At 45.1% G+C, this 24,454-nt stretch overlaps 1 protein-coding gene across 3 annotated transcripts in view; it reads left to right on the plus strand.

The window, feature by feature from the left end:
* The window catches only part of Ndf (Nucleosome-destabilizing factor), a 131,196-nt gene extending 107,044 nt beyond the window's left edge, over positions 1-24,152 (plus strand). For 2 of the 3 annotated variants that reach the window (XM_050183630.2, XM_050183631.2), the window contains 3 exons: positions 1,704-1,883; positions 6,128-6,252; positions 15,230-16,641. In XM_050183630.2, coding sequence (XP_050039587.1) covers positions 1,704-1,883; positions 6,128-6,252; positions 15,230-15,304 — 380 coding nt within the window. In that variant the 3' untranslated portion in view covers positions 15,305-16,641. Of the gene's footprint in view, positions 1-1,703; positions 1,884-6,127; positions 6,253-15,229; positions 16,642-21,003 lie in introns of those variants that run through there. The other variant, XR_007600692.3, reaches the window with a different exon arrangement.
* Positions 24,153-24,454: the final 302 nt, after the last annotated feature.

Here is a 24,454-nt window from a genome sequence, read left to right on the forward strand (position 1 = left end):
TTTTGCAGGAATTTGTTGTGAAATTTGCAAATACAGTCGCCGACCGATTTTCCGGACTCCAAAAATTCGGACATGCTCGATTATTCGGTCAGCTTCGCGGCACCGCCATTCTCCCCATAGGCCATAATGTATAACAACTGCCGAAAGTTCGGACACCTTGCAACCTCTCGTCTGATTTTTCGGACACTCCTTTAGCCAGCTCGGTCGAGAGCACCATGCACCGACTCTGACCGGTGCATGCTTCGACTTGCTGAACGCCATTTTTGTTTTGAACGGAGCTTCCTTGCTGCCCCGCGAAGTGGCGCTACTGGAAATCCCCGCTCATCATCATCGTTTCTTTCTGGTTAGATAGAGCGGCTCTGCAGCAGTTCCGGTTTCAGCTTAGTAAGCCACGTCAAGACAATCCAGCAGCCGGTTTGTTTCTTCGCGCAAGACGCTGCGAGCTGGCCGCGTTTTTCGTTTGTGCGACTGGTGTCGGCACGGTGGTGTTTGCTTTGTGTGCTGTGTCGAGGTTTCGGTGATCCAACGCGGCATACGTAAACATCGCGTCAAGGGTCTAATGGCGCCGACAGTGCCCGCGCAGACTGCGCTGGGGAATGCCGGCAAGCGGGTGCCGGGGGACCTAAGATTTGTCGCCTTCCGATGTGCTCCCTACTGACGCGGAAAATGTTCTGCCGAGACCTGCGCAGTGGTTGCATTGCGATTCCAGACACCGTCTCATTTGACAGTTTCATAGGTGCTGACACTGCTGTATTGACATGCGCAGAACTCGACGACGGCAAGATCATTCGTCAGGTTTCTGCTGCACCGCCGGACGATGACTCTGAGTCGGAAGATGACGCACCATGTGCTACGCTGCCGTCGCATGCGGAGTGTGTACAAGCAGTGACTGTGCTTTCAGCCGCCAATAGTGACCGTACGACCCTCTCCGAGATTCAGGCTTATCTGATTGCGCGTAAATGGAACAGCGTGCAACGGCGCATTCACGATTTCTTCCAAGCCCGAAAAGTGCCCGAATAAGTGCGTGGAAATAAAGGATTTAATTTTTTTTTCTTAATCTGCTTTTTCGGACACCTGTTTATTCGGACATTTTCGCAGTCCCCGTGAGGTCCGAATAAACGGTCGGCGACTGTAACCATAAAATGTGCAATGGTGGTCCAACTGTGCCATTTTGGCTCAGTGTTATACTAGAGTGTTATGTTAGGTATATGGTACTCGTTTCTCACAGAGGTACCATTTTGCAGTAATCCCACATTTGCCAGCATTACTTACCAAGTTTCATCCACAATGAATCTGAACTGGGTGTTTTTCTATAGGTGTGCCACTCAAAAAGGTGGTGCCATGTGTCACGGTTAAAATGGATGAACTGTATTTTCAGTACCCATAACAGATGGTTCTAGCCTATGGTTGCAGTGGTATCGACATGTTTGAATCTGTCTTGTGAACAGGCCTAGCTGCATAGTACTAAGGTCACAACAGTCTTCTTACGGAAGCAGACATAAGCTTTTCTGAAAGCCATGGCATCCCTTGTGTACAATGAATGCGGATGAGCACAGGGTTCATTGTGGTGGGTGCTTGTCTGCGAGGTTGTTGCTGAAAGATGGTCACCACGGGACAGTGCTCAGGATAGTAGTGGAAGCATTCCATTCTGTCTGCAATTGAGCTGTGCCCCCCTTTCTTTTTTTTTCGTTGCAACACTGCAGGGGAGGTGGGCAATGGCTCCAAGATGAGCCTTATCCTCAACATGCTGCTGGGGACGACATTAGCTGGTCTGGCAGAAGCAATGGCTCTTTGCGACCGAGCTGAGCTGTCCCAGAAGGACCTACTCGAGATACTTGAACTGGGCGACCTCAACTCAGCAGTCATAAGTCAGAAAGGCCAAGGTGAGTTTGATGCTCCCTGTGGTACAAATGCAAAGGTTCTCGCAGTATCCTTTAGTATGTTTTTTTGGTCACAGACTTTCTTTCTATGAGGAAGCTTGATAGGCCACCTATAGTATTTATCACTTGGTGCTGCATCGTTTAGAGGGAAGTTAGCTGTTGGCCAGGGAAGGCTAACTGTGTAACTTTTATTACTGCAGTGTTTCAACAGAACATAAAAGAAACAGTGCATGCATGTGGATACTATTGACCGCACAATTCCTTAAATTATAAGTATACAAGTTTACTGCTTCAATAAACTTGTAAATGGTAGAAGCACAATAATTGCATATAGGTACAGTAGAACCTTGTTGATATGTTCCCTTTACGTACGTTTTCCTGGTGCCAACATTCACAGTTGAGGACACAGAAAAGGACCCAATAGAGCTACGTTCATTTTTGACCCATTCATACGCTCCCAGAAAACAAGATTTTTCGGCCCCAACGTTCAGTACCGTCTTTACTCGCATAATGATCGCACTATCTTGTAAAAAAATTGACACATATCAGGGGTGCGATCATTACGCAGGTTAAGTTTCCCGCGAAAATATATATATATATTCATCCCACGTTTGCTGCGGGATGACAACACGTCAACAAGCAGGCAACTGCCGCTATAACAGTGCGGGACACCAAAACAAATATGGCAGCCAGCGGAGCAAGCGGAACGTGCCGAATGCGATTTTTGTTCTTCTCGTGAGTACATTACGCGCATTGAAACAGTTTCTTCCGTATCAGTAATGAATAATATCGTTAATAACAGCAAGTTTGTGACAATAACCTAGCCATGTCCACTTTGAGGGGACAGAAACAGAGGTGGGCACGTGTAGCTGCCAGTGACATAGAAACACATGGTGAGCCTGCTGCGGAAACAACGGCATTTGTCTTCACTACTATCCTTATATGGCACGTTTCTGCTAAGGGTGGGCGAATATCATAGCTGCATTACAAGCGTCAGCGTATGAATAGGGTATGCTTCTAACGTATCAATGTAAAAGTGGCCACCATAGTTGCCGCTCGCAATTTGTTGCATGTTGCACAATGTCACAGCTGCTTTAGTTAGACGGCATAGGAAGCTTCCCACAGAAGTTTCCTCCTGACCTGTACAGATGTTATTCAGAGATTGACAACGGTAACCTAGCAATGCTGCTGGCCGAAGTGGTTGAACTTTTTGACAGTGTGTCTGAGGATGAGGCTTTTGATGACCTAGAATGGAGTGCGATGAATGCTCGTTTTCTGTTCAAGTTTTACGCAGCTAAACTTCGCAGCACGTGAATATTTTGTTTGTAGAAATTCAGTGCCCTAGAATGGGTGAGCACAACATTTAGCGATGAGCTGCGTAATCATGTTTGATCACACCGGCAGTTAAAATAGGTGCATCCAATACACAGGTGTGATTTATATGCCATTTTTTTCTTTGAATGGCACAAAAAGTAGGCAGCACATGTTATACGAAAGTACAAGTTATACACCAGAAAATATGGTAGTGTGCTTCTAGCAGTTCCTAATGTAAAGGATTGTAGCGGGAATGGTATTCACATAAATGTACCACTTCTTTTGTGTTCTCCTGCAACGCTGCTGTAGTAAAGGTTACACAGCTCAGTGGAATATGCGTGCGAGTTAGCCTGTCACCACCAATGGCTAAGTGCCCTCTCGATGCACCATATCACAGCTACTTTGTATGACACACAAAGCTTTCCCAAGAGCTTTCATGACCTGTAAAAGATTATGTATGAAAGCACTTTTGTTCCAGGCTGACAGGATGTTTGTTTTGCAAGCAGTTCGTGTTTGCATGTTTCGCAAACACGAAACCTCTTGCAGCCACATTTAATCGAAATTAATGTACTGTAAGTTAGCTGGCCTGCTTGAAGTGCTCATTTTCGCCGTATTTATAAAATGAAACTAACTCTAATTCACATTAGCCCCATGCAACATCTATGGTTTGTGAGCATTACCTGCTCGCTTTCTTGAAGGGCTGCTCACTGAGCCTTGTCCAGAAGTTCGGTTATGCGATTGCCGACCAATACTTCAGTCTTGACAGCGACCGCCAGGACGTCCAAATTATTGGGACTCCAAAATACTGGATTTTCCCCAATAATAAATTCCTAACTAACTCCTAACTTTCGGAGATACCAAATCCTAACTTTCGGAGATACAGTGAAGTACCAATGATTAAGCATTTCTTAATTCGTATTGATGGATAACTTAAACTGCTCTGTTGGTCCCAGCAATGTCCTAAATATTTAAATAAAAAAAATTTATGGGGTTTTACGTGCCAAAACCACTTTCTGATTATGAGGCATGTCGTAGTGGGGAACTCTGGAAATTTAGACCACCTGGGGTTCTTTAACATGCACCTAAATCTAATCACATGGGTGTTTTCGCATTTCGCCCCCTTCGGAATACGGCCGCCGTGGCCGGGATTCGATCCCGCGACCTCGTGCTTAGCAGCCTAACACCATAGCCACTAAGCAACCACTGTGGTTATTTGAATAAAGAAAAACTCCCGTGAATCTGTACTCCAAAAACTGTTCAGTGGTTATTTTGAACAAGATTTTTCGTTCCTATGGACCACCTTCCAGATAGATAAAGCCAAAAGAGAAGGTTTGATGCTTCGCTAGCTACCATAATGTTGTGGGCTGTAAAAATGGTGAAGGACGGTCGGGGAGACCAAACCATAGCAAGCACAGCTGCTCACGCCCTCCTTTCCCATTTTGAAGAAGCAGAAAGGAGCCCTCTAGCATGCGCTTGATCATATTATCTGCAACACTTGGAATCCAGGAAGACGGCGCGCATTAAGCCACCATTCTTCTCAACTCACCCTCTCATGTTTTCCCTATTACCCACAGCAAACAGCACACGAAGTGCAATTTTTGTGCGCTTCGAATTTACGTGGAACCTAGGCTTTTGCCAGCGCATAACACATAACATAGCCCAGTGGTGGTTTTCATTTTGCACGCTGTACCGCACATTTGATCAGGGGCTGTACTTATAGTGGCCGCAGCTCTCCTTAGTTCGAACTTCGTTTGAATTAACGAGATTCAACTGTACGTTCAATTTCGCTTAACCCTAGCACCAAACGCATCAGGATTTGTAAGTTACGGCATTCTTGGCGCAGTGCGAAAGCGTCGCTGCCCATCAACGCATCCTGTACTAGTCGCGCAAAAATATTGCTAAAATAAGAGCATCTTTAAAAAATGATTGTCCAAGAATACGTCCCAAGTTTGTCAACACAAGTTGCTGTGCGCACATACGCTTGCTCTTAGCCTAGACTCGCTGCTCGCTGTCGACACGATTGTGCATGGCGACCATGCACTTTCTGAAGGCACGCTACCAACACGCGCAGAGTCTGAATGAAACTACTGTGTGCTGCAATTGCTGTGGACGAAACCATGCTCACTATCAACTCGATCATAGACTGCAAACGTGCACAGAGTCAAAACGAAATCACTGTTTGCTGCAACCCTTGCGAACGAAACCGTGGTCGCTATTCAAGCGATTGTGGATGGTGAATAAGTCGGTTCTGAAGGAGCGCAGCCAACGTGGTGTCATGCGCTGCGGTAAATGCAAGAATAAAGGCTATAATGGCCCAAATAGGCACGAAGCACTTATTCCTGTACTTCCCATATGCTTTTCATTGGTGGCTGTGGTGTTGCCAACTCCGCTGCTTTGTTTTGGTTGGATGCTAGCTCCATTTTTCTCTTCATGTTGCACATTTATGATGCTCCGTGCTCACCATGTTCCGGGGGTTGTCCGGATTAACCAGCGTGCGGCCAAATACGTCGAAATAATGATGATTTGATGCCAATAAATAATGCTTATGCCTGCCAGGAGCAGAAGGCAAGTCTGAATTATCCAATTTCCTGAATTAACAAGGTTTTACTGTACGTTGTAGGTATAATCTACCCCCTGCATTTGTCTCGGTGCAATGCTCAAACCTGGTTAGGGGCCCTGCAACTATTTCTGCAGGCCAAGAATGCGAGACACATTGTGGCAAATGGAAGTCTGTTACATAGGAATGGAAAGAAAGAGAAATGGAAGTGTTGGGAAGGTGCAGCGGCGCAGCACCATCAGTGGGACTGCAATATTAAAATAGCAGTTTGTGCGCACTTACGCAAATTGGAGCACTTAATGCAACCAACAAGTGTCGTCTGTGAAACACCTGTGCTCTGCAACCTGATGACTGAATCTAATCCTTCTGCTTCCAGCCATTATTGAAGGCACCTTTGCAACCAACATGCCCCTGCAGCACCTTCAAAAGGACCTTTGCCTTGCCATTGGCATTGGTGACCAGTTGGAACAGCCTTTACCAGTCACAGCGGCAGCAAATGAGGTGAGTCTGTGCAATGTTGTGATAACTCTTCTTTTGAAGGGAAAAGCAAGGGGTGGTTTGGTTGATTTTGCAGTCATTAGTGAGGTGCCGGTGCAGGTGCAGTGGTGGCGTAGAGGTAGAACACCTGCTTCGCGTGCAAGAGGTCCGTGGTTCGAATCCAGGTGCCGCGCAATTTTCCACCGGATTAAAAAAAAAATCCGCATGTTGACAAAATTGCATAAACAGGCCTGGAGTGTGGCCTGATCCCGGTGACTAGAAGCAGTAACGCACTCCCTCACCAGAGCAGGATTGGCCACCCTGGTGCAGTACTTGGCCACAACCTCCTATATGAACACAAGAATGATGGGTGTAACGTTAAGGGATAAGAAAAGAGCAGATTGGGTGAGGGAACAAACGCGAGTTAATGACATCTTAGTTGAAATCAAGAGAAAGAAATGGATATGGGCAGGACATATAATGAGGAGAGAAGATAACTGATGGTCATTAATGGTTACGGACTGGATTCCAAGGGGGTAGGGAAGCGTAGCAGGGGGCGGCAGAAATTTAGGTGGGCGGATGAGATTAAGAAGTTTGCAGGGACGACATGGCCACAATTAGTACATGACCGGGATTATTGGAGAAGTATAAAAGAGGCCTTTGCCCTGCAGTGGGCGTAACCAGGCTGATGATTATGATGAGTGAGGTGCCTAGACAAGGTTAAACAACTAGATTTGGCACACTGTAAATTATTTTGGACGCGTGTTGTTGCTGTAGGCCACAGGCAGAATGAAATTAAGCTTAGCAGCACTGATCCAGGCACGTTTTACACTGTTGGACAACACCATGTCCTATGCCTAACGAAGTGTGTCACCAATTTTAGTGGATAGCATTAGAGTGATTGTCCCCATAGTATTTCAGCAATTGCCTAAAGTGAGGCCAAAAGGTTGCTACATGTAAGGCCAAACACTGTATTATTTAACAGTAAAATCTTGTGAAATTTTCTCTTGCTGCTTTGATGTTTTCATAGTGGTAAGACTGACATTCCAGATGAAAACAATTTTCGGAAGCATCAGATCAATAGTATTATGTAGTAAAATATCAAATAAACAAAATTTGTTTTTTCTTTATTATTGTTTTTCTTCCTCTTTTGACGAAGACAAGCCAGTTCTACATTAGAAGCAGCCTGTGAGTTTCAGTGGCATAGCCGGTCATGTGTAAAGCTTTCCCCTAAAGATATGCTCTGTGAAGAGATGCAGGTATGTGTCTCAAATGCTTTAACCTCTTAAAGTGCAGTGCGTATAAAATGACTGCCACAGCAGATCAGATTATAGTGGCAAGTCACTATGCATGGAAGTCTGCTGAACACAAAACTGGAACCTCCTTTTGTGATGTGCTTGAATAGCTATGTGTGCTTCCTCTTCATAACATTTGGTGGAAGTGCGGGGTTGTGCCTCCGAGCGGAGCTTCGCAGCGGCCGCCACTTCGGTTCTTCCCCGCTGTCGCAGGAGATGGTGCCTAGTTCGGCAACATCTGTGTTGACTGTCGTACTCGTGCATCTGCATGATCCAGGAACCTTCAGTGGCATCAATGGCGCCATCATCGACAACTGGTTGGATACGTATGAGTGAGTGAGCAGCCACAACAAATGGTATCCCGGAGTGAAGCTGGCGAACATAATGTTTTACTTGGTGGGAACTGCGTGAGTGTGGTTTCAAAACCACGAAGATCTCCAAGGTTTGGGTACCTGCAAGCAGACGCTGCGCGATCTCTTCAAAAAACCGCCGTGTCGGAAGGTTGTCACCAAGAAAGAGTTGACGTCACAAGTTCAGATGTCCGCCAAAGGCTATGTCGCCTATACAGTCACCAACTGATTTTCCGGACTCCAATAATTAGGACATGCTCGATTATTCGGTCTGCTTCGTAGCACCGCCATTCTCCCCATAGACCATAATGTATAACAACTTCCGAAAGTTCGGACGCCTCGCAACCTCTCGTGTCTGATTTTTCGGACACTCCTTGAGCAAACTCGATCGAGAGCACCATGCACCGACTCTGACCGTTGCATGGTTCAACTTGCTGAACGCCATTTTTGTTTTGAATGGAGCCTCCTTGCTGCCCCACGAAGTGGCGCTACTGCAAATCCCTGCTCATCATCATTGTTTCTGCCTGGTTTGCAGCTACAGCAGTTCTGGTCTCAGCTTAGTATGCCATGTCAAGACAATCCAGCAGTTGATTTGTTTGTTTCTTCGTGCATGACGCTGCGAGTAGGCCAGGTTTTTCATTTGTGCGCCTGATGTCAGCGTGACGGCGTGGTGATGTTTGCTTTGTGTGCTGTGTCGAGGTTGTGGTGATGCAACGCGGCATACGGAAACATCGCGTCAAGTGTCTAATGGCGCCGACAGTGCCCGCGCATACTGCGCTGGGGAATGCCGGCAAGCGGGTGCTGGGAGGCCTAGGATTTGTCGCCTTCCGATGTGCTCCCTACTGACGCCGAAAATGTTCTGCCGAGACCTGCGCAGTGGTTGCATTGCGATTCCGGACACCGTCTCATTTGACAGTTTCACAGGTGCTGATACTGCTGATACTGCTGTACTGACATGCGCAGAACTCAACGACGGCGAGATCATTCATCAGGTTTCTGCTGTGCCAACGGACGATGACTCCGAGTCGGAAGATGACGCACCATGTGCTATGCTGCCGTCACATGGGGAGCGTGTACAAGCAGTGACTGTGCTTTCAGCCGCCTATAGGGACCGTACGACCCTTTCCGAGGTTCAGGCTTATCTGATTGCACGTAAACGGAACAGCGTACAACGGTGCATTCATGATTTCTTCACGCCTACTGCCGAGCCTGAATAAGTGCGTGGAAATACAGGAATTTTTTTTTCTTAATCTGCTTTTTCGAACACCTGTTTATTCGGACATTTCCGCAGTCCCCGTGAGGTCCGAATAACCGAATAAAGGGTCGGCGACTGTATACAAGACATGCTGGCACTTTGCCGCGAGGCCAACGCTGGAATGCCGGAGTCTGAAAAGTCAGATCGCCAATGACAGCTTCAATTTACTCATTTGTCAGAACTGTACTTCGGTTTATGACATTATCACAGTGTGCAAGTGTTGCAAGCTGGTGAAAAGCCAGTATCTACCAGTAATATGCACTGCTTCCCAATACGGCTTGTGAAGACCGACAGGACTCTCCTTTACTGCAGCAGTAGCCTTCACAGCATCCAACGAAGATCGTGAGCCGAAGGCCATGTGTCCTGTGGCTCGGTACCCCACACCTCCACCAAATATTACGAAGAGGAAGCCCAATGCAGAAATGTATGTACAGCTATTTTTATGAGAAAATTTAGTGGTAATCGCACAGGCTGGTACAAAGGTCACAGCTCCAGGAGACATCTACCAGTTCCTCTTCGTCTCCCTCTTGCACACAAGGTCCTGTCTAAACGCACTGTAACAATATGATTTCCTGTAGTTTGGTACTGGCAACACTAATGTTATCCTTGGAAAGAAGCACTAATGAGAACCGAGTGTTAGTAGTTTGAACCTGTGACTACTTCACCAGTCTTGCGGTCAACGAATGGTGGAAAAGTTTTTACTTTGTATCATTAATATTGTAGCACCAGCTAGCATCACAAACAGCAGCCGCAGCCATGTGCTCAGAAAGAGTGTTGTGCTCACATATACTCTAAACTTCTGCTCGGCAGCTGTACAAACTACTTGTGCTCTCACCATGCTGCTGCACTATCTTCAGTCTTAGACGTGTGGGAAGTCCACCTACAAGATATTTCATGAAAGAAGACCATAGTGTGCATGAATGCTAGAGAACCTTGATTTGCACCACGATAAAATGCACTTATATGCAACTTGTAGAAGTGTTAGAAATTAGCCAGTGATAAAATAGGGCTTGTGGCCTCGTTTAGCGAAACATGCCCAAACAATTATGCCGAAGTAAGGCATGGCCATAAAGATCATCACCAACGTGCACAATATGTAGCCAGTCTACACTCGCGTCTTCCCTCTCTTGAGTATAAACCCCATGCAAGCGATTTTTTTCGCGACAGTGACAAGCGACGCAATGGAGATGGCTGTCGCGTTCGCTCATCGCCCACAAGTCAAACTCCAAGCGAGCGACCGCTTCGCGCGACAGCTCTCCAGTGTTGCCGGTATTATGGGATCGAGTTAGCACCAAACCTGGCATGGCACTTGCTATAATTATATAAGTTGATTTGTTTGGCTGTACAAAGCAACATAAAGTATTTCTGAAGGTCTTGTAATAAGTTTATTTTGTTTACATATCAAAATTTGGTAGTTTGCTCGTTCCGTTAGAATACTGAGAAGCGCGCACATGCACAAACCGGTAGAACGTCACAATGTACATCCTGTTCCGGCTGCCTACTATTGGCTAGCCACTCATAGCACTTCCGGGCGACGAGTAACGAATTCTAGATTTGCAGAACCGAGCGATCTGTTAAAGCAATGGCCAGATCCTTCGCTCGTCGCTGTCGCGCACAAAATCGCGCTCATGGGGTTTAGACCTTTACTCTTTTTATCTGCATAAATGGTCAGGATGTGAAGGTAACACGAAGAGAATACAAAGTTTACCCAATCGACATCAATGTGCATTAGTTTGCATTCACTAATGTGTGATGGTCACTTTTCCAATTCATTTTACACTGAAATCAATGTTAATTCTTTGTGACATTTGTTATCTTTGTGAGGGATCCCTTATGCTCAATGATGCACTGTCTAACATGCTACATAAGCCTTCAAGAAACACTTGTACATGGCTTTTAGCATGACCTGCTCAGTCCCTGTGGTATAATAAATATGTGCGGGAAATTATAGTACAGATGTATGGGGGCAACATCAGCATGGAGGAATTCACACAGACTACCACTTCTGATATTCTGTCTCTACTGTTCTTACTAAAACGATTGAAATAGGAAGTTCTAATTGTAATGAAATTGGCAAGTATCCTTTAGAGCTTTGTGCTTTCACAAACTTTTTTCCATCTAAGTATGAAGTAAAGTTCTTCATGTTATGGCTGTTTAAAATTCAATGTTTATTTGTTTTATGCATTTAATGAAATCTCAAATTTTACTTTTCGCTTTTGTGTTTCCTTAGGAAATGAGGTGGGTTGTCTCAAGTTAGTTTCCCATTGGACTAGCACAAGCTGGTGGTCTTGAAGTTAAGAATGTCAGTGATTAATGCTGTGATTGAAAGTGATTGCACATGATGCAACTTTATTGTGGATAACACCACCAGTTTCTTCTGCCACGCATATCCAAATATACAATAAGACCTCGTTATAACAAGTGGAGAAGACAGCACGAAGATTCTATATAAGTGATGAGTAGGCAAAAGCAAATGTGTCATAGTAGCTGTGACAAATGCATCCTTCTCATTTTTATTGCATGAAAATGAAATGTCAAATTAATCTGCCGCTAGTTCCTGCTGGCACGAGTAGCAGCCAGTTGTTCGATGCAGTCATTTCCATTGCGGAGTACAGTTTCATTGGTATTCCCGAGTCTGTGCCATTGTTGATATCTCCCAAGGCTCTTCATCTGTTGTCTTTTAGTCATCGTCAAGAGTACCATCACATCTGCAATCTTTGAGTTCGGGGAGGGTCAAGAAAGGAGTCATGTGTCGATGAGCATGAGCAAATCAGTAATTTTCTGTCTCCTTGCCAATTATTTTATGCACAGATCATTGAACACTTTCTAGGGTGTCTAGGCAAAGCCATCACGTGCACAAACAACCAACCATAAAAATACAAATAGACCACCCAAAGATGTCACAGGGCACACACTTATCACCCAGCATGAGGTACTCACTGAAGTGGGCAAAGCTAAGCTAAGGAAGCATTAAATTTCAAGACATGGGCAGCACAGCAGTGTCGACAAAATACATTGCAGTTTGTGGAGCTTCCAAAAAGCTGCCAGTTTTCCCGAGCTGTCCACTATCGTGTCTCTACACGTAGCCATCAGCCTGTCATTTGCTCGTTTGTTCAGGCTATACACTTACATTGACAGTCATCGTCAATGGCTTCTACAAAATAATTTTTAAACCACCTGCTACATATTTGAAGCAAAGTGGGCTAGACCACTCTAGGACTGGTGGCACCTTGAGCCTCAGGCTGATGTTCGTGGATGGTAGCGAGCAGCTTGTGTAGTCATCCAGAAAATTCACCGTCACAGCCGACATGGTGGACACAACGTCATGCAACATGCTGCGACGCAAAGCTTCCTGCTTGTGTGTTTGTTCCTTATTTCAGCGTTTTCCATAAATGGCCGGAAAAGGTTTCGTGCAGTGAGCTGTACATGCGTGCCTATTCTAGACAAATCTTTGTCTGCTGAAGCTGATAGCTTGTAAACGTTAGGTTTGTTAGAAGCAAAATTTGTTGCAGGAATAATATAGGAGGACCAGGCTTAGTGAGAAGTATGGCTTGTTTGTTTGAAAGTGTTTGGTACGCGGGCCCACTGACAATGGGCATAAACAGTATTTTGTTTTTCCATATCACTTCTACATCTTTCCACATGAGCAGTGCTATGCGTGGTCTCACCCATGCATAGCACTGCTGAAGGCATGAAAACCAGAAGCCGATTGTCAGAGCTATGGTGGTTTCTGGAAAGTGCATGTTAGTTCGATGACATGTAGTAAGCCATGCAAGAACGGGACTAAGACAGTAGAAAACCTATCATGTCCCTTTCTCTTGTGCTGTTTACCATATTATGTAGTATCTCTGGGCACTGCAGGTGGCACTGACTTTTTTTCGTGGCTGAGGCTACGCACTTGCACATTGTGCAACATCGGCTGCATCACTTCAGGGTCTGCCAGACTAGTTTCTAGTTTAAAAGAGCAGCTTTATCTTGCACAGCTATAAAACGTGCTCCTGCAAGTGCGATTGCATATCACAAGAGCATGAGGCTTTTGTGGGTCTTGTCTTGTTAGTGCCATGCTGAATATTGTGCAACTAGGAGCACCAGGTATATGCATCTGCTACAGCTTGCTTGCTTGCTTGCTTGCTTGTCAAATTTCACACAGAAGGGGCATCTCAGTCTGCATGTAATTGTAATACATTATTGTGCATTATTAGCCTGTCATCCAAAACAGGAAGTTCTATCTTCTGCAGTAACACCAGACGGGAATGTATCGATTCATTGTAGCTGAAGAATGATGCCCATTGGTCATTATAATAAAGCAGGGCAAGCATCTCATTCTGCCGTTATTGTTAGGTGCTGCCATTGATGGTACTTTTTGGCATTGTCATAGGTGCTGCATACTTTTAATTTATTCTGGGCAACGCATACAAGTAATGCATCAGAAAATGCAACCCCTCTACGAAATTGCAGTGCCAGCAGTATAGCCAGGAAGGTCACATATACAGTAGAAACTTGTTGATACGTTCCCATTGCGTACGTTTTCCCAGTGCCAACGTTCGCAATCGAGAAAAAAAAAAAAAATGGCCCAACAGAGTGATGCTCATTTTTTTTCCGGTTCATACGTTCCCGGAAAACTTAATTCTTTAGTACCGACGTTCAGTACGTCGCAGAACTGCGATTGTGTATGTTTTCCAGCCGCTATATCCCTGTAAACGAGAAAATGCACGAGGCACATGCAATCGAGAACAGTATATACAGTTAAACCTCTATATAACGAAAGGGTTAATATCGGCAATTTGCTTCGTTATATCGAAATTTCATTGTATTGAAATTCAACCTTTTGTACAATTAAGTACAGTCGCTGATCGATTTTTATTGCATGGAAGGAGGCCGCAGAATTTTCCGAATTATCTTGCAATCCCTGGATGCACTTCATAGCGTTACCGCAAGCTCACTTCCCTCCCCCTCTTTCCTTTTGCTTGAGCAGGAAGGCGGCACTCATAAAGCCACCTTCTTTCTTGTCTTACCTTCCCACACTTTCACTTGCACCTAAAGCACAAAGTGCATGAGGCAGGATAGGATCTTATCGCACTTGAACTTTATACAGAACATGATGTGACTGCACTTTGCTGGTCGCTCTTGTCGCGCCGCACGCGATTTGAGAAGTGCGTTTGCAAGCAGCCACTTATAATTAAATCATATGACCGTCTGCATCTGCAGAAGTTTCCATTTATTGCCTTGGCATTCCTTTGTGGTGGAAGCAAAATTTCGTTACATTGAAATCGCATACAAACACATTTCGGGACATTGATATTCTATATACATGATGTTCTATGGACAAGAGGTTATGAAAAGTTAAATACTTTGTTATATCAGGAATTTCGTTATATTGAAGTCTGTTATATCAAGGTTTAACTGTATCTGCCCGCCGCGACAGCTTCATTGCAACACTCGTCCACCCGCCTCACATGAAAAAGCCGGTGCACACCCAGTTTCTCATTCTGGTACCAGCAAATCTCCAGAGTCATCGCATGTGGAATCCACAGCTATCACCACCAAACCTATTGTGATAAGCATCTTCACCTATCTATATTACAGAGCGTGGTGCATAGTGCCATTGGTAGCATATTGCACACTTTTAGTAAGCGATAATCGAAACGCACCACTGTTCCCTGCTGCAGGCAGTGCAATATGGGCCTCACATTTCACTTCGGCAGCATCCGGTGTGGCCCACCAGCTCGATTTCTTTTCGCTTTCCTGGCGCCCGCTTAAAACACCACACAATCTGAAAACAACAAAATGCGTCTCGTGCCACCGGAGCACCACTAGCTCGATGTGCCGCAGTGTCTGGTGCCACAATGATCCGCGCAATGCTTTACATCATTATGTAGATGTCAACGGTAGTTGAATCTGTAATTTTTTTAGTTACCTTGGATTGTACGTTTCCCGGTTAACATGTTTTTTCTCACGGCTTTTTTCTTTCTTCCCCCCCCCCCCCCCACCCACTTAGAATTTATGAACGAGGTCCTACTGTATTACTTAGTGCTCCTGCATAATCAAAACTGGTTATTTATCTCATGCTAGCAGTGCATTGTTCGTCCTCTCTCCGACAGGTATTCAAGCATGCCAAAAAGCACGGCTACGCGGAACATGATGCCTCGGCAGTGTACATCCGAACTCGACTCTGAAGCCACCAGGAGGCTGCCAACTGAGGAGAGAGACAAGGGCGGGGAGTGCAAGACGAACACACAGCTGCATGTTCTACCAGAGCAAAAGCCCTGAGCCGCAATTCATAACATGGGGGGGATGCAGGGTCATCCCATTTTCCGGCTCTTCCGGCCCACAAAATGGGGGCTGGCGTCTGCAATGTGCTGGACCCAGTGCTGGTTAGGAAGTGGTGCCTTTTTATCAGCGGCCGTTTGTGCTTGCAATTATTTTGTGTTGTTAAAGCTGGGATGCTTAGTTGACTGTTGAGCTTCACTACAGTGTTTTTAGGCGGGAGTATGAGGCAGTGAACTGCCCTGTGTGGCACAAGCATGAGTAATTGGTTGCAGAAAGTGGAGCTTTCATTGTTTTAAAGGCATTTGCAGGCTTGGTGAGCAGAGCCCCTGTGTTGTAATTTGCCCACCTCGTGGAGCGTTGTGTGCATGTGCTTCCATTTCAGGCTAGGCTAGTTGATCTAGCAGGGTCCTTCTTGATTTGCGACTCTCCAATTTTATTCTTATATGCTGTGGAACTTCAAGTTAGCTAATGAATTGATGCCCTTCAAAGACCCCCACTGTTCCCTTTTTTTTTTTTTTTTTTTCCTTTTATCGTTGCTCTTGTTTTTCTTCAGGTGCTGGCTGCAACATTTTAACAGTGCTCTGCAGTAATCAGTCCCGAGTACTCATTGGCTTCGTGCTGAAGTCTCAGTGCAGCATGACCCTACACTTAAGATCTTTAGTATTTGTGTAGCAACTGTTGGATTTCTTGTTCCCGTGTTAGGTAGCCTGTGTTTAAGGAAAAAATGTTTCGAGGCGATAGTTATACAAAAGCCGTGGTGCTTACCATGACTTCTATTTCCTTTTTTTCCTAAGCAAGAGCAGCAGAATGACGCATTACAAGGGTATCCTTTATATGTAGCAAGGCACAAACAGAGGGCAGTGCCGTGATTGGATGTGCAGCGGCTGTGGCCAGTGCATTGCATGTCTGTTCCCGCTAAAGAGTACAAGATCTCCCTCATCCCTCACTTTCTCATTGCATTACAAAGGAAAGTCAGAAACTGTCGGTAAGCTGTTAGTGGAGACTGCACCGTTTATAGTGCAAGAACTCTGTCCCACAGGTTGGGATGGCGTGCCAGACCCAGCCCCATATGCAAAGTCAGCATGGCCCACCTCTCGCGCTCTGGGCTGCACTGTGTGCCGAGTTGTCCTCCTCCTGCTGTTGTTATACACATTAACTACAACATCCCCATTCCATTGGAAAGTGTCACCATGTCACATACACAGAAGAATAAAACTATCATCTTCACTTTATTTTAACCTGATGCACTTCTTGTTGTGTCTGTGTATGACCTGTTCACTGCTTTTATTCTTGTGGGTGACATGAGTGTTGTCTTGTATTCTTGGTTTAACTGACAAGGAGGAAGCAGCTGAGGTAAATGAACTGAAGTCTCTTTTCAATGTATAGTCTGTTTCAGCATTCACACACTTAGCCCAATAATAGAAAAAATATGTTCGGGCAGCCAAGATATTAATGATAGCATAAATGATGTATAGCGAGAAAAGTGCATACCGGATATTTAAGATGTTTACCCTTGGGAAACGGACAGTACATGTCCGGTGGGTGGCACAGGTTCTTATTAAAGAGTACTGTCTAGAGCAGAAAATCCACAGGAGTAAGAGGAACCACCACTCTGACATTGCTAATTAAGAAACGCATCCTTCAGCAGATACTCATTCTTAACAGTATTGCAGTGCTGCTAATAATGATTTCTTTTTCTGCTTAAGATCTAGATTGGTGGGCAGCATTCTTTTCTAATTTAGACTAACTTCAGCAATAGTTTGTCTCTGAAGAGACCAACACTAACTTGGCTGAAATTTGGAGGTTTATTCTCATTACTATAAATGTTTACACTGTGGGTCGAAACCTTGGCTTTGTGAACAGTCGAGGACTGGCTGAAACAGTCCATGGGTATTGTGCCAAGCAAATTAAGCCTATTCCCGATCCTAAGGCGGTATCTACATTTTTTATTATATAGGAGCAGTCTTAGGACTGATCTTGGAAACGACTTCGTGCAGGGGCATTGTTTAGGTCGGAATAGGGTGTGAGAATGCAGATGCTGTATTGTAAATAAATACATATCGAGTGATAAATCAAATATTTCCCCGTTTGGTTCAACCTTGAATCGTTAATTGCGAATTCGGGTGTTTATGGGACTTTGGCAGCCCTACTGACCCCAGGACCAACTTCAAACCATTCGATCACACCTAAATGGAGGCAGTATTTTTGCTGTGTTGTTGGTTAGGAGATAGTCTACTGATGCAGCAGTAACATGGAGATAGTCTACTGATGCAGCAGTAACATGTTGAGCAGTGTGTGCTAATTCTAGGCCTTGCCAGGTCAGGTATTCAGTAACGGCAAGGTTGTTTGTTCCTTTATTATAGCTCACCTGCGTAGGTCAGCAAATACAATGAGCTGCCACAATTAATCAATTTGATAGGCATAAATTGTATTTTGAATTGCTGGCACTACAGGGTGCCTGCCTGTTTGCGTTGTGTGTCATACTTTATATTGAACTAAGAATTTGCAGGACAGGCCTAATTAATGGTTAAGGGCCGAACTGTTATGTTGAAAATTTAGGCAATGCATTTCTTGCACCATCAGCATCATAAAAGGTGGACTGCAGTAAAACATAAAAAATGCATAATTTTCCTATTACTTTCACTTCCCTGCAACTGTAAGCTCTGCACCTGAACTCTGAAGATTTTTCCAAGGACACGAGCGAAATCCATTTCATTACATCTGTTTACTTCTAAAACGATGAGGCACATGTTAAACTTAGTAGTAGCACCCAGTAATAAATTATATATATGCCAGAACCGACAACCCTAATGTCTGACGTCTAACTTACAGCCCATTTTTCTACCGCAGTCCCTTTATGTTAGCCTAATCTACAGAACAGGTATTCTTATTAATGATACCGTAAAGGCCCAAACGGGCACTGCATAGGGGCGCAACAATAAATCTGTGATGAACACAGTACATATTGTCACGTGGTGGTGACGTTGAAGAACACGGTAGCAATACTGTGAAAGGCAAAACTAACTTTTATTGGGCGAACCTGTGCCCACAGAAACAGGCTACACTTATAGCACAGCGATAGCAGCGAACACGGTCGGTGATAGTCGAAAATCTGATCAGCGGGTCAAGCACGTCGGCTTTTATACAGCAGTCATCGAATGTTCGAGACTAATCGTTGGGACCCGCATGCCTTCCACAAAGTTCTACATCATTCGAGTCACGCGATGAAATCAGATAACACAAGGTTCAGCGACAACTGACAGCGGATAGAAGCATCGATAACTTTCCAGAAACTTCGGATACATGCAGGCGCGTCAAGCGCTGTGCGATAACATTTGTTAGGCGGCGAAACGTGGTCGCCCGATAAATGTAAGTACACGTGTCAATACCCCCCTCTTAAAAAGCATCGACCCGATGCTGCAAACAAACGAACGTAATGAAGAAAAACACTCGTAGCAAAGAAAACAACAAAATAAGGAAGTTCGTCAGCGTCCGTAACAGGGTTTAAGAGGCACCACGTGGACCACTTCAGATCGTGCGCGGCGTCGCTGTGAATGCGAAATGCCGTCAGGCACGACCTCATAGTCCAGTGCGCCAATACGTCGGATGACCTTGTAGGGTCCGAAATATTGTCGCAGTAGTTTTTCACTGAGTCCTCATCGGCGTATCGGGGTCCACACCCAAACGCGGTCGCCGGGCTGGTACTCGACGAAGCGTCGTCGGAGATTGTGGTGTCGGTTGTCGGTACGCTGCTGGTTCTTGATCTGTAGGTGGGCGAGCTGTCGAGCTTCTTCGGCGCGCTGGATATAGGTAGCGACGTCAAGATTCTCTTCGTCAGTGACGTGCGGCAGCATAGCGTCATCGTCTGGTTCCTGCCGTAAACCAGTTTAAACAGCGTGATCTGTGCTGTTCCTTGCACCGCCGTGTTGTAAGCGAATGTTACGTACGGCAGGACGGCAGCTCAGGTCTTGTGTTCGACATCGACGTACATTGCTAGCATGTCGGCAAGGGTCTTGTTCAGGCGCTCCGTGAGACCATTTGTCTGCAGGTGGTAGGCAGTTGTCCTCCTGTGACTTGTCTGGCTGTATTGCAGAATGGCTTGGGTGAGCTCTGCTGTAAAAGCCATTCCTCTGTCGCTAATGAGGACTTCTGGAGCACCATGTCGCAGCAGGATGTTCTCGACGAAAAATTTCACCACTTCGGCTGCGCTGCCTTTCGGTAGAGCTTTAGTTTCAGCGAAGCGGGTAAGATAGTCCGTCGCCACGACGATCCACGTATTTCCGGAAGTTGATGTCGGAAACGGTCCCAGCAAGTTCATCCTGATCTGCTGAAAAGGTCGGTAAGGAGGCTTGATCGGCTGTAGTAATCCCGCTGGCCTTGTCGGTGGTGTCTTGCGTCATTGACAGTCTCGACATGTCTTGACGTGTCGCTGTTCAAGAACACAGTAACAATACTGTGAAAGACAAAACTAACTTTTATTGGCCGAACCTGTGCCCACAAAAACAGGCTACACTTATAGCACAACGATAGCGGCGATCACGGTCGGCGATCGTCGAAAATCTGATCAGCGGGTCAAGCGCGTCAGCGTTTATACAGCAGTCATCGAATGTTCGAGACTAATCGTTGGGACCCGCATGCCTTCCACAAAGTTCTACACCATTCGAGTCACGCAATGAAATCAGATAACACAAGGTTCGGCGACAACAGACAGCAGATAGAAGTATTGATAAGTTTCCAGAAACTTCGGATACATGCAGGCGCGTCAAGCGCTGTGCGATAACATTTGTTAGGCGGCGAAACGTGGTCGCCCGATAAATATAAGTACATGTGTCAATATTCAAACATAATGCTTGTTAGAATAAAACAAGACCACAGGTTTAAGGTCTAATGCAAAATCTAAATACAGTTTAAACATCTGTGATGAAGGCAGAAGCCATTGTTCTTCCCGATGGGCAAAATGCATACAGAAAAGTTTGCACATAGTCAACATGGGAGTGCCTTGCTGGACTTGTGCAATTCTTGTCCAAACTGTTTTGAAAATTTGGGTTAGTTTCCTGCTGGATCGTGTCTTCATAATATGAGTAGTAGGTGTTGAATATGGAATAGTTGAAGACAGATGCATATATACAAAGCAGGGATATTTATTTCTGCATAGTTAGGGACAAATGATCCGTTTTAAACACAAGATCACTGATTGTCCATAAGAGTACTGGAGGAATAGCCTCTCAATAGCTTTAGAGCCTGGTTGCAAAGAAGCTTTTCAAGATATGACTGCTATATGACATGCTTTCCAAAAACCCTAATTAAATGATTGCCCTAAAAAGTTTTGGGGGCGGGGAGGGGGGGAGGCAAGTCAACAGCGGTTCACATTGAAGAAAGACGAGGTATTCCGAGGTGCACAAGTGTACCATGCGGTTTGTAGTTTCACGTTATTCTATGCTTGTTATTTGAGAGGAGATTAAGGCTTCCACTGAAGACCTTGTCTTTATTCAATGTCCACTGCTGTTGAGTCCCATAACTTCATCTACAGCACCTTGCTATAGTATCATCTTACTGTCACGTAAACCCTTTTCTTTAACCTTTACTTCACTTTCTTTCTTTTTAGACTGCACTATCTCCGAGGCTGGTCCACATTTTTCGTCGAGTAAAGCCACACTTTCGTTCGCCATGGTGGTGTGGCGCTACCAAGCCTGAGGGTGCTGGATTGAATCTCGTGCGCGGTTGCCACATTTCGATGGGAGTGAAATGTAGAAACACCTGCGTATCGTGCATTGGACGCACATCAAAGAACCCCAGGTGGTCAAAATTGATCCAAAGTTTCTCACTACGGCATGCCTCGTATTCAAATCGTGGTTTTCACACGTAAAACCTCGGAATTAAATTTTTTTTAAGCCATCCTTTTGGTTCTGGCTTGAGGCGCACACAGTTTCAACAAGTGCATCTGTGCTTTATTTGAGTCTTTCGTGATTATCACGCATCATTAGTGCCCAGTGCGTAGCTCTGTGCTAATTTGGTGTGTCATTCTTGTTCCAAGTTTCATTTTCATGACTAGATTATTATGCATCATTAGTGCCCAGTGTGTAGCTCTGTGCTAATTTGGTGTGTCATTCTTGTTCCAAGTTTCATTTTCATGACTTATTGTCCTGTGTGCACCACAGGCCCAAATTTTTCTAATTTGAGAGATCAAAGTGGCCACATACCCAGATCCCAGAAACTCTATATCAATATGAACTCGGCAAAGAAGACCTATCCTTAAAAAGCTGCTGAAGGACAATGTGTGCCATAAACACACATAAAAACGACAATTTCATGGGAAACATCATTCGTTGTAGCATAAAAGGGAAAACTGCTACTAAAGCACTAAATGATGTACTACGTGCAAGTTGACATGTAGGCTTTTGTTGTGAAACGAAAAACAAAGCTTGCAATGCCCATTTTGTTTCTGCATTGCATTGCACTTTTTCATTCTCTCACTGCTGATAATTTGGGATACTTTGTTTAGCAGATGGAGGAAAGTAACAAGAACAATTGCAGGTTGTTTCAAAATATTTAGTTAGTCTCAAATATTTTAAAATATTGAATAGTTCCTTTTCGAATAGAGATAATTAGTTTAATATTCAATTTGTATTTGAAACTGAACATTTACCCACCTCTACTATATAACTTGCCTGACATGTTGGCTGCATGAGTGATAACTTGTTGAATTCTCATTTAATCTAAAGTGTCTCTGAATTTATGTTCCTGTATTAGCTGTTTTGTGTTTAGCTAACAGAAGACGAGCTTTGTAGCACATTGCATTATATTGTAGTTAGCATAAATAGGTTGCATATAATGAAATCAAAAACAGTGTGGCATATGTTTGGAGCAGAGTTATGTAACGTTCACCATCCCAGAGATGGCCATTGTATTTAACCAATAAAACACTAGTGTAAGTTGAACTACTCAACTGGGGCTATAGCGTTAGGTAAGTTGTGTGTCGGTTTCGTTTTGATTTCAGTGTATGCAGACAGCTCTCATGGGGCATTGACTTAACATTAACTTAGCATTAACATTTTTACGTTGGAGATCACGAAGGAAACATTTGTGCCTTTCTGCTACAAGTAATTGTACATTACCACCACTAATTACAAGTTCTACTCTGCAAGGTCTAGTGTTTTTTTCCTCCCCATCGTAGTGCATGTCTCATAGCCATCTGAGCGCTCCATATTCATTGCAAATGCTCCTGCCAGACAGTGTAGCTGCGACAAGTAACTGCTTGACCCTTCTGCATATTACCTGCAAAACTCACTTTAGGGGCCCCAGTCACCGGTAGCTGCGACCCGTTCTAGTTATACGACTGCTTCTGAACATATCGTATGTCACTTGAACCTCGTCGATGTGCCGGGATGGAATGATGCAACGATATCCGTCGCACCGTTTTGGTGCTGCCGGCGATAGCGGCGACACTCGAGCGAGAGATGAAAAGAACCGCATAGATGGAATCGCAAATTATCGCAACCCTGCCTTGCCTACCGGGCGCAAGTTACGTGACGCTACGGACTACCCGTGCTGCATGAACCGTTGCAAAGCATTGAAGCGTGTTCCCTTGTATATTTTTTTCCTTTGTTAAATGGGGGGTGAACTAGCCTGCTTTAATCGATCTCTGGTGTCCGCTTTCTACCGGAGGAATTGCAGTGGTCCTTCGGCGAGTGCGCGATACTGGAGCGGTATATCGCCCGCGTCTCGTCTAGCCTGCAACCACTGATGTCGCGTGGAAGCAATCGATGCGGGTCGTGTCTAGACCTCGGGCGTGACGATCTCGGTTCCGGGCGAGTCTTTGTGCGAAGCAACGGTTACGGTCGCGTTGATCGTTCCTTTGCGGCATCGCGTGGAGCCTGGGCCATCGATTTCCGAGTCTGGGGTGTGGGCAGTGAGGTGCTCAAATTGAGGTCGCACCGCGAAGAGACGCCGGCGCGCGGCGACGCGTCCTTGTCCCACTTGTTTATTTTTTTTTTTTAAGTAACTCGTCGCTTCAGCTGGCGGCGCACACGCTTTTGCTAAACAGAATGAATCTGCGAACGTCTGTTATCGAACGAGCGTCCACACGTGTACACCGTAATTGGTTGAGCTGCTTCCTTCCTTTTTTTATCTCTTTCTTTTTCTTTCTCTCTCTCCCTCCTTTTTTAATGGTGGTGTGGAGGGGGGGCGGGGTGGCTCACGGGTTCGTAAAGTTAGTAGCTCACTCAAATGTAAAAGGAGCTGTGGCGTTTCTTTTAACAATTTCTCACGCACATGAATGCGTTAAGAAGGCGGATTGGATTTTTGAGACAGGATAGGCTACCTCGAGACGGGTTAAATCTCGCGCGGTGCATGTAAGCGAGAGAGACGGCTGCCACCGGGGGTGCTCTGATCCAATCACAGGCGGAACGCAAATAGCTTGTCCCGGACGAAGGACAATGCGCCGCTTGTAAATGCTGTCGCATAGTAGCCGTGATGCCCTAAAGAATGTAACACGCTACCCTCGTAAACGCAGCTGTAGATGTGCGCAGTTCCGCGCTATTCCAAAAAGATCGCGGTTTCGCCATACGGGCGAAGCAATGAATGCGATAACAACGTGTGAGAGTATTACACGAAGTGTAAGACTCGTGTAGTTAGTGCCAGTGCGAATTGAAGTAAACTAAGTAAAAGCGAGCTGTTCGGTTAGGGCTTCCATTTGAATCATGCCATCAGACAATTTCATTCATGTTTATCAATAAATGTCAACCTCTTAGAGAATTTGCGACCACTTTTCTGTATCGGGTTTGTTTCAAACCTCTTTCGCGGACCGAACCCGGAGATAGTGCGCAGACGCGCCAATGAAATTTCATCATTTTAAAGTTTGAACTCAGTTATCGTTACGCACTCTTAATATCAATGTCTGAGAAGGTTTAGGGTGAAAGGCATGCGCTGTCAGTGGTTTGTTTCATGACATTAGTTTGTGGGCTGACATTCTCAAAATTCTGAGGAATAATGTCAAGAATAAGACCTGGTATAAGCAACTTCGTGATAGAATGGTGCGGCAATATAACCCCACACAT

This window comes from Dermacentor andersoni, chromosome 4 (assembly GCF_023375885.2).
Source record: "Dermacentor andersoni chromosome 4, qqDerAnde1_hic_scaffold, whole genome shotgun sequence".
NCBI lineage: Eukaryota > Metazoa > Arthropoda > Arachnida > Ixodida > Ixodidae > Dermacentor > Dermacentor andersoni.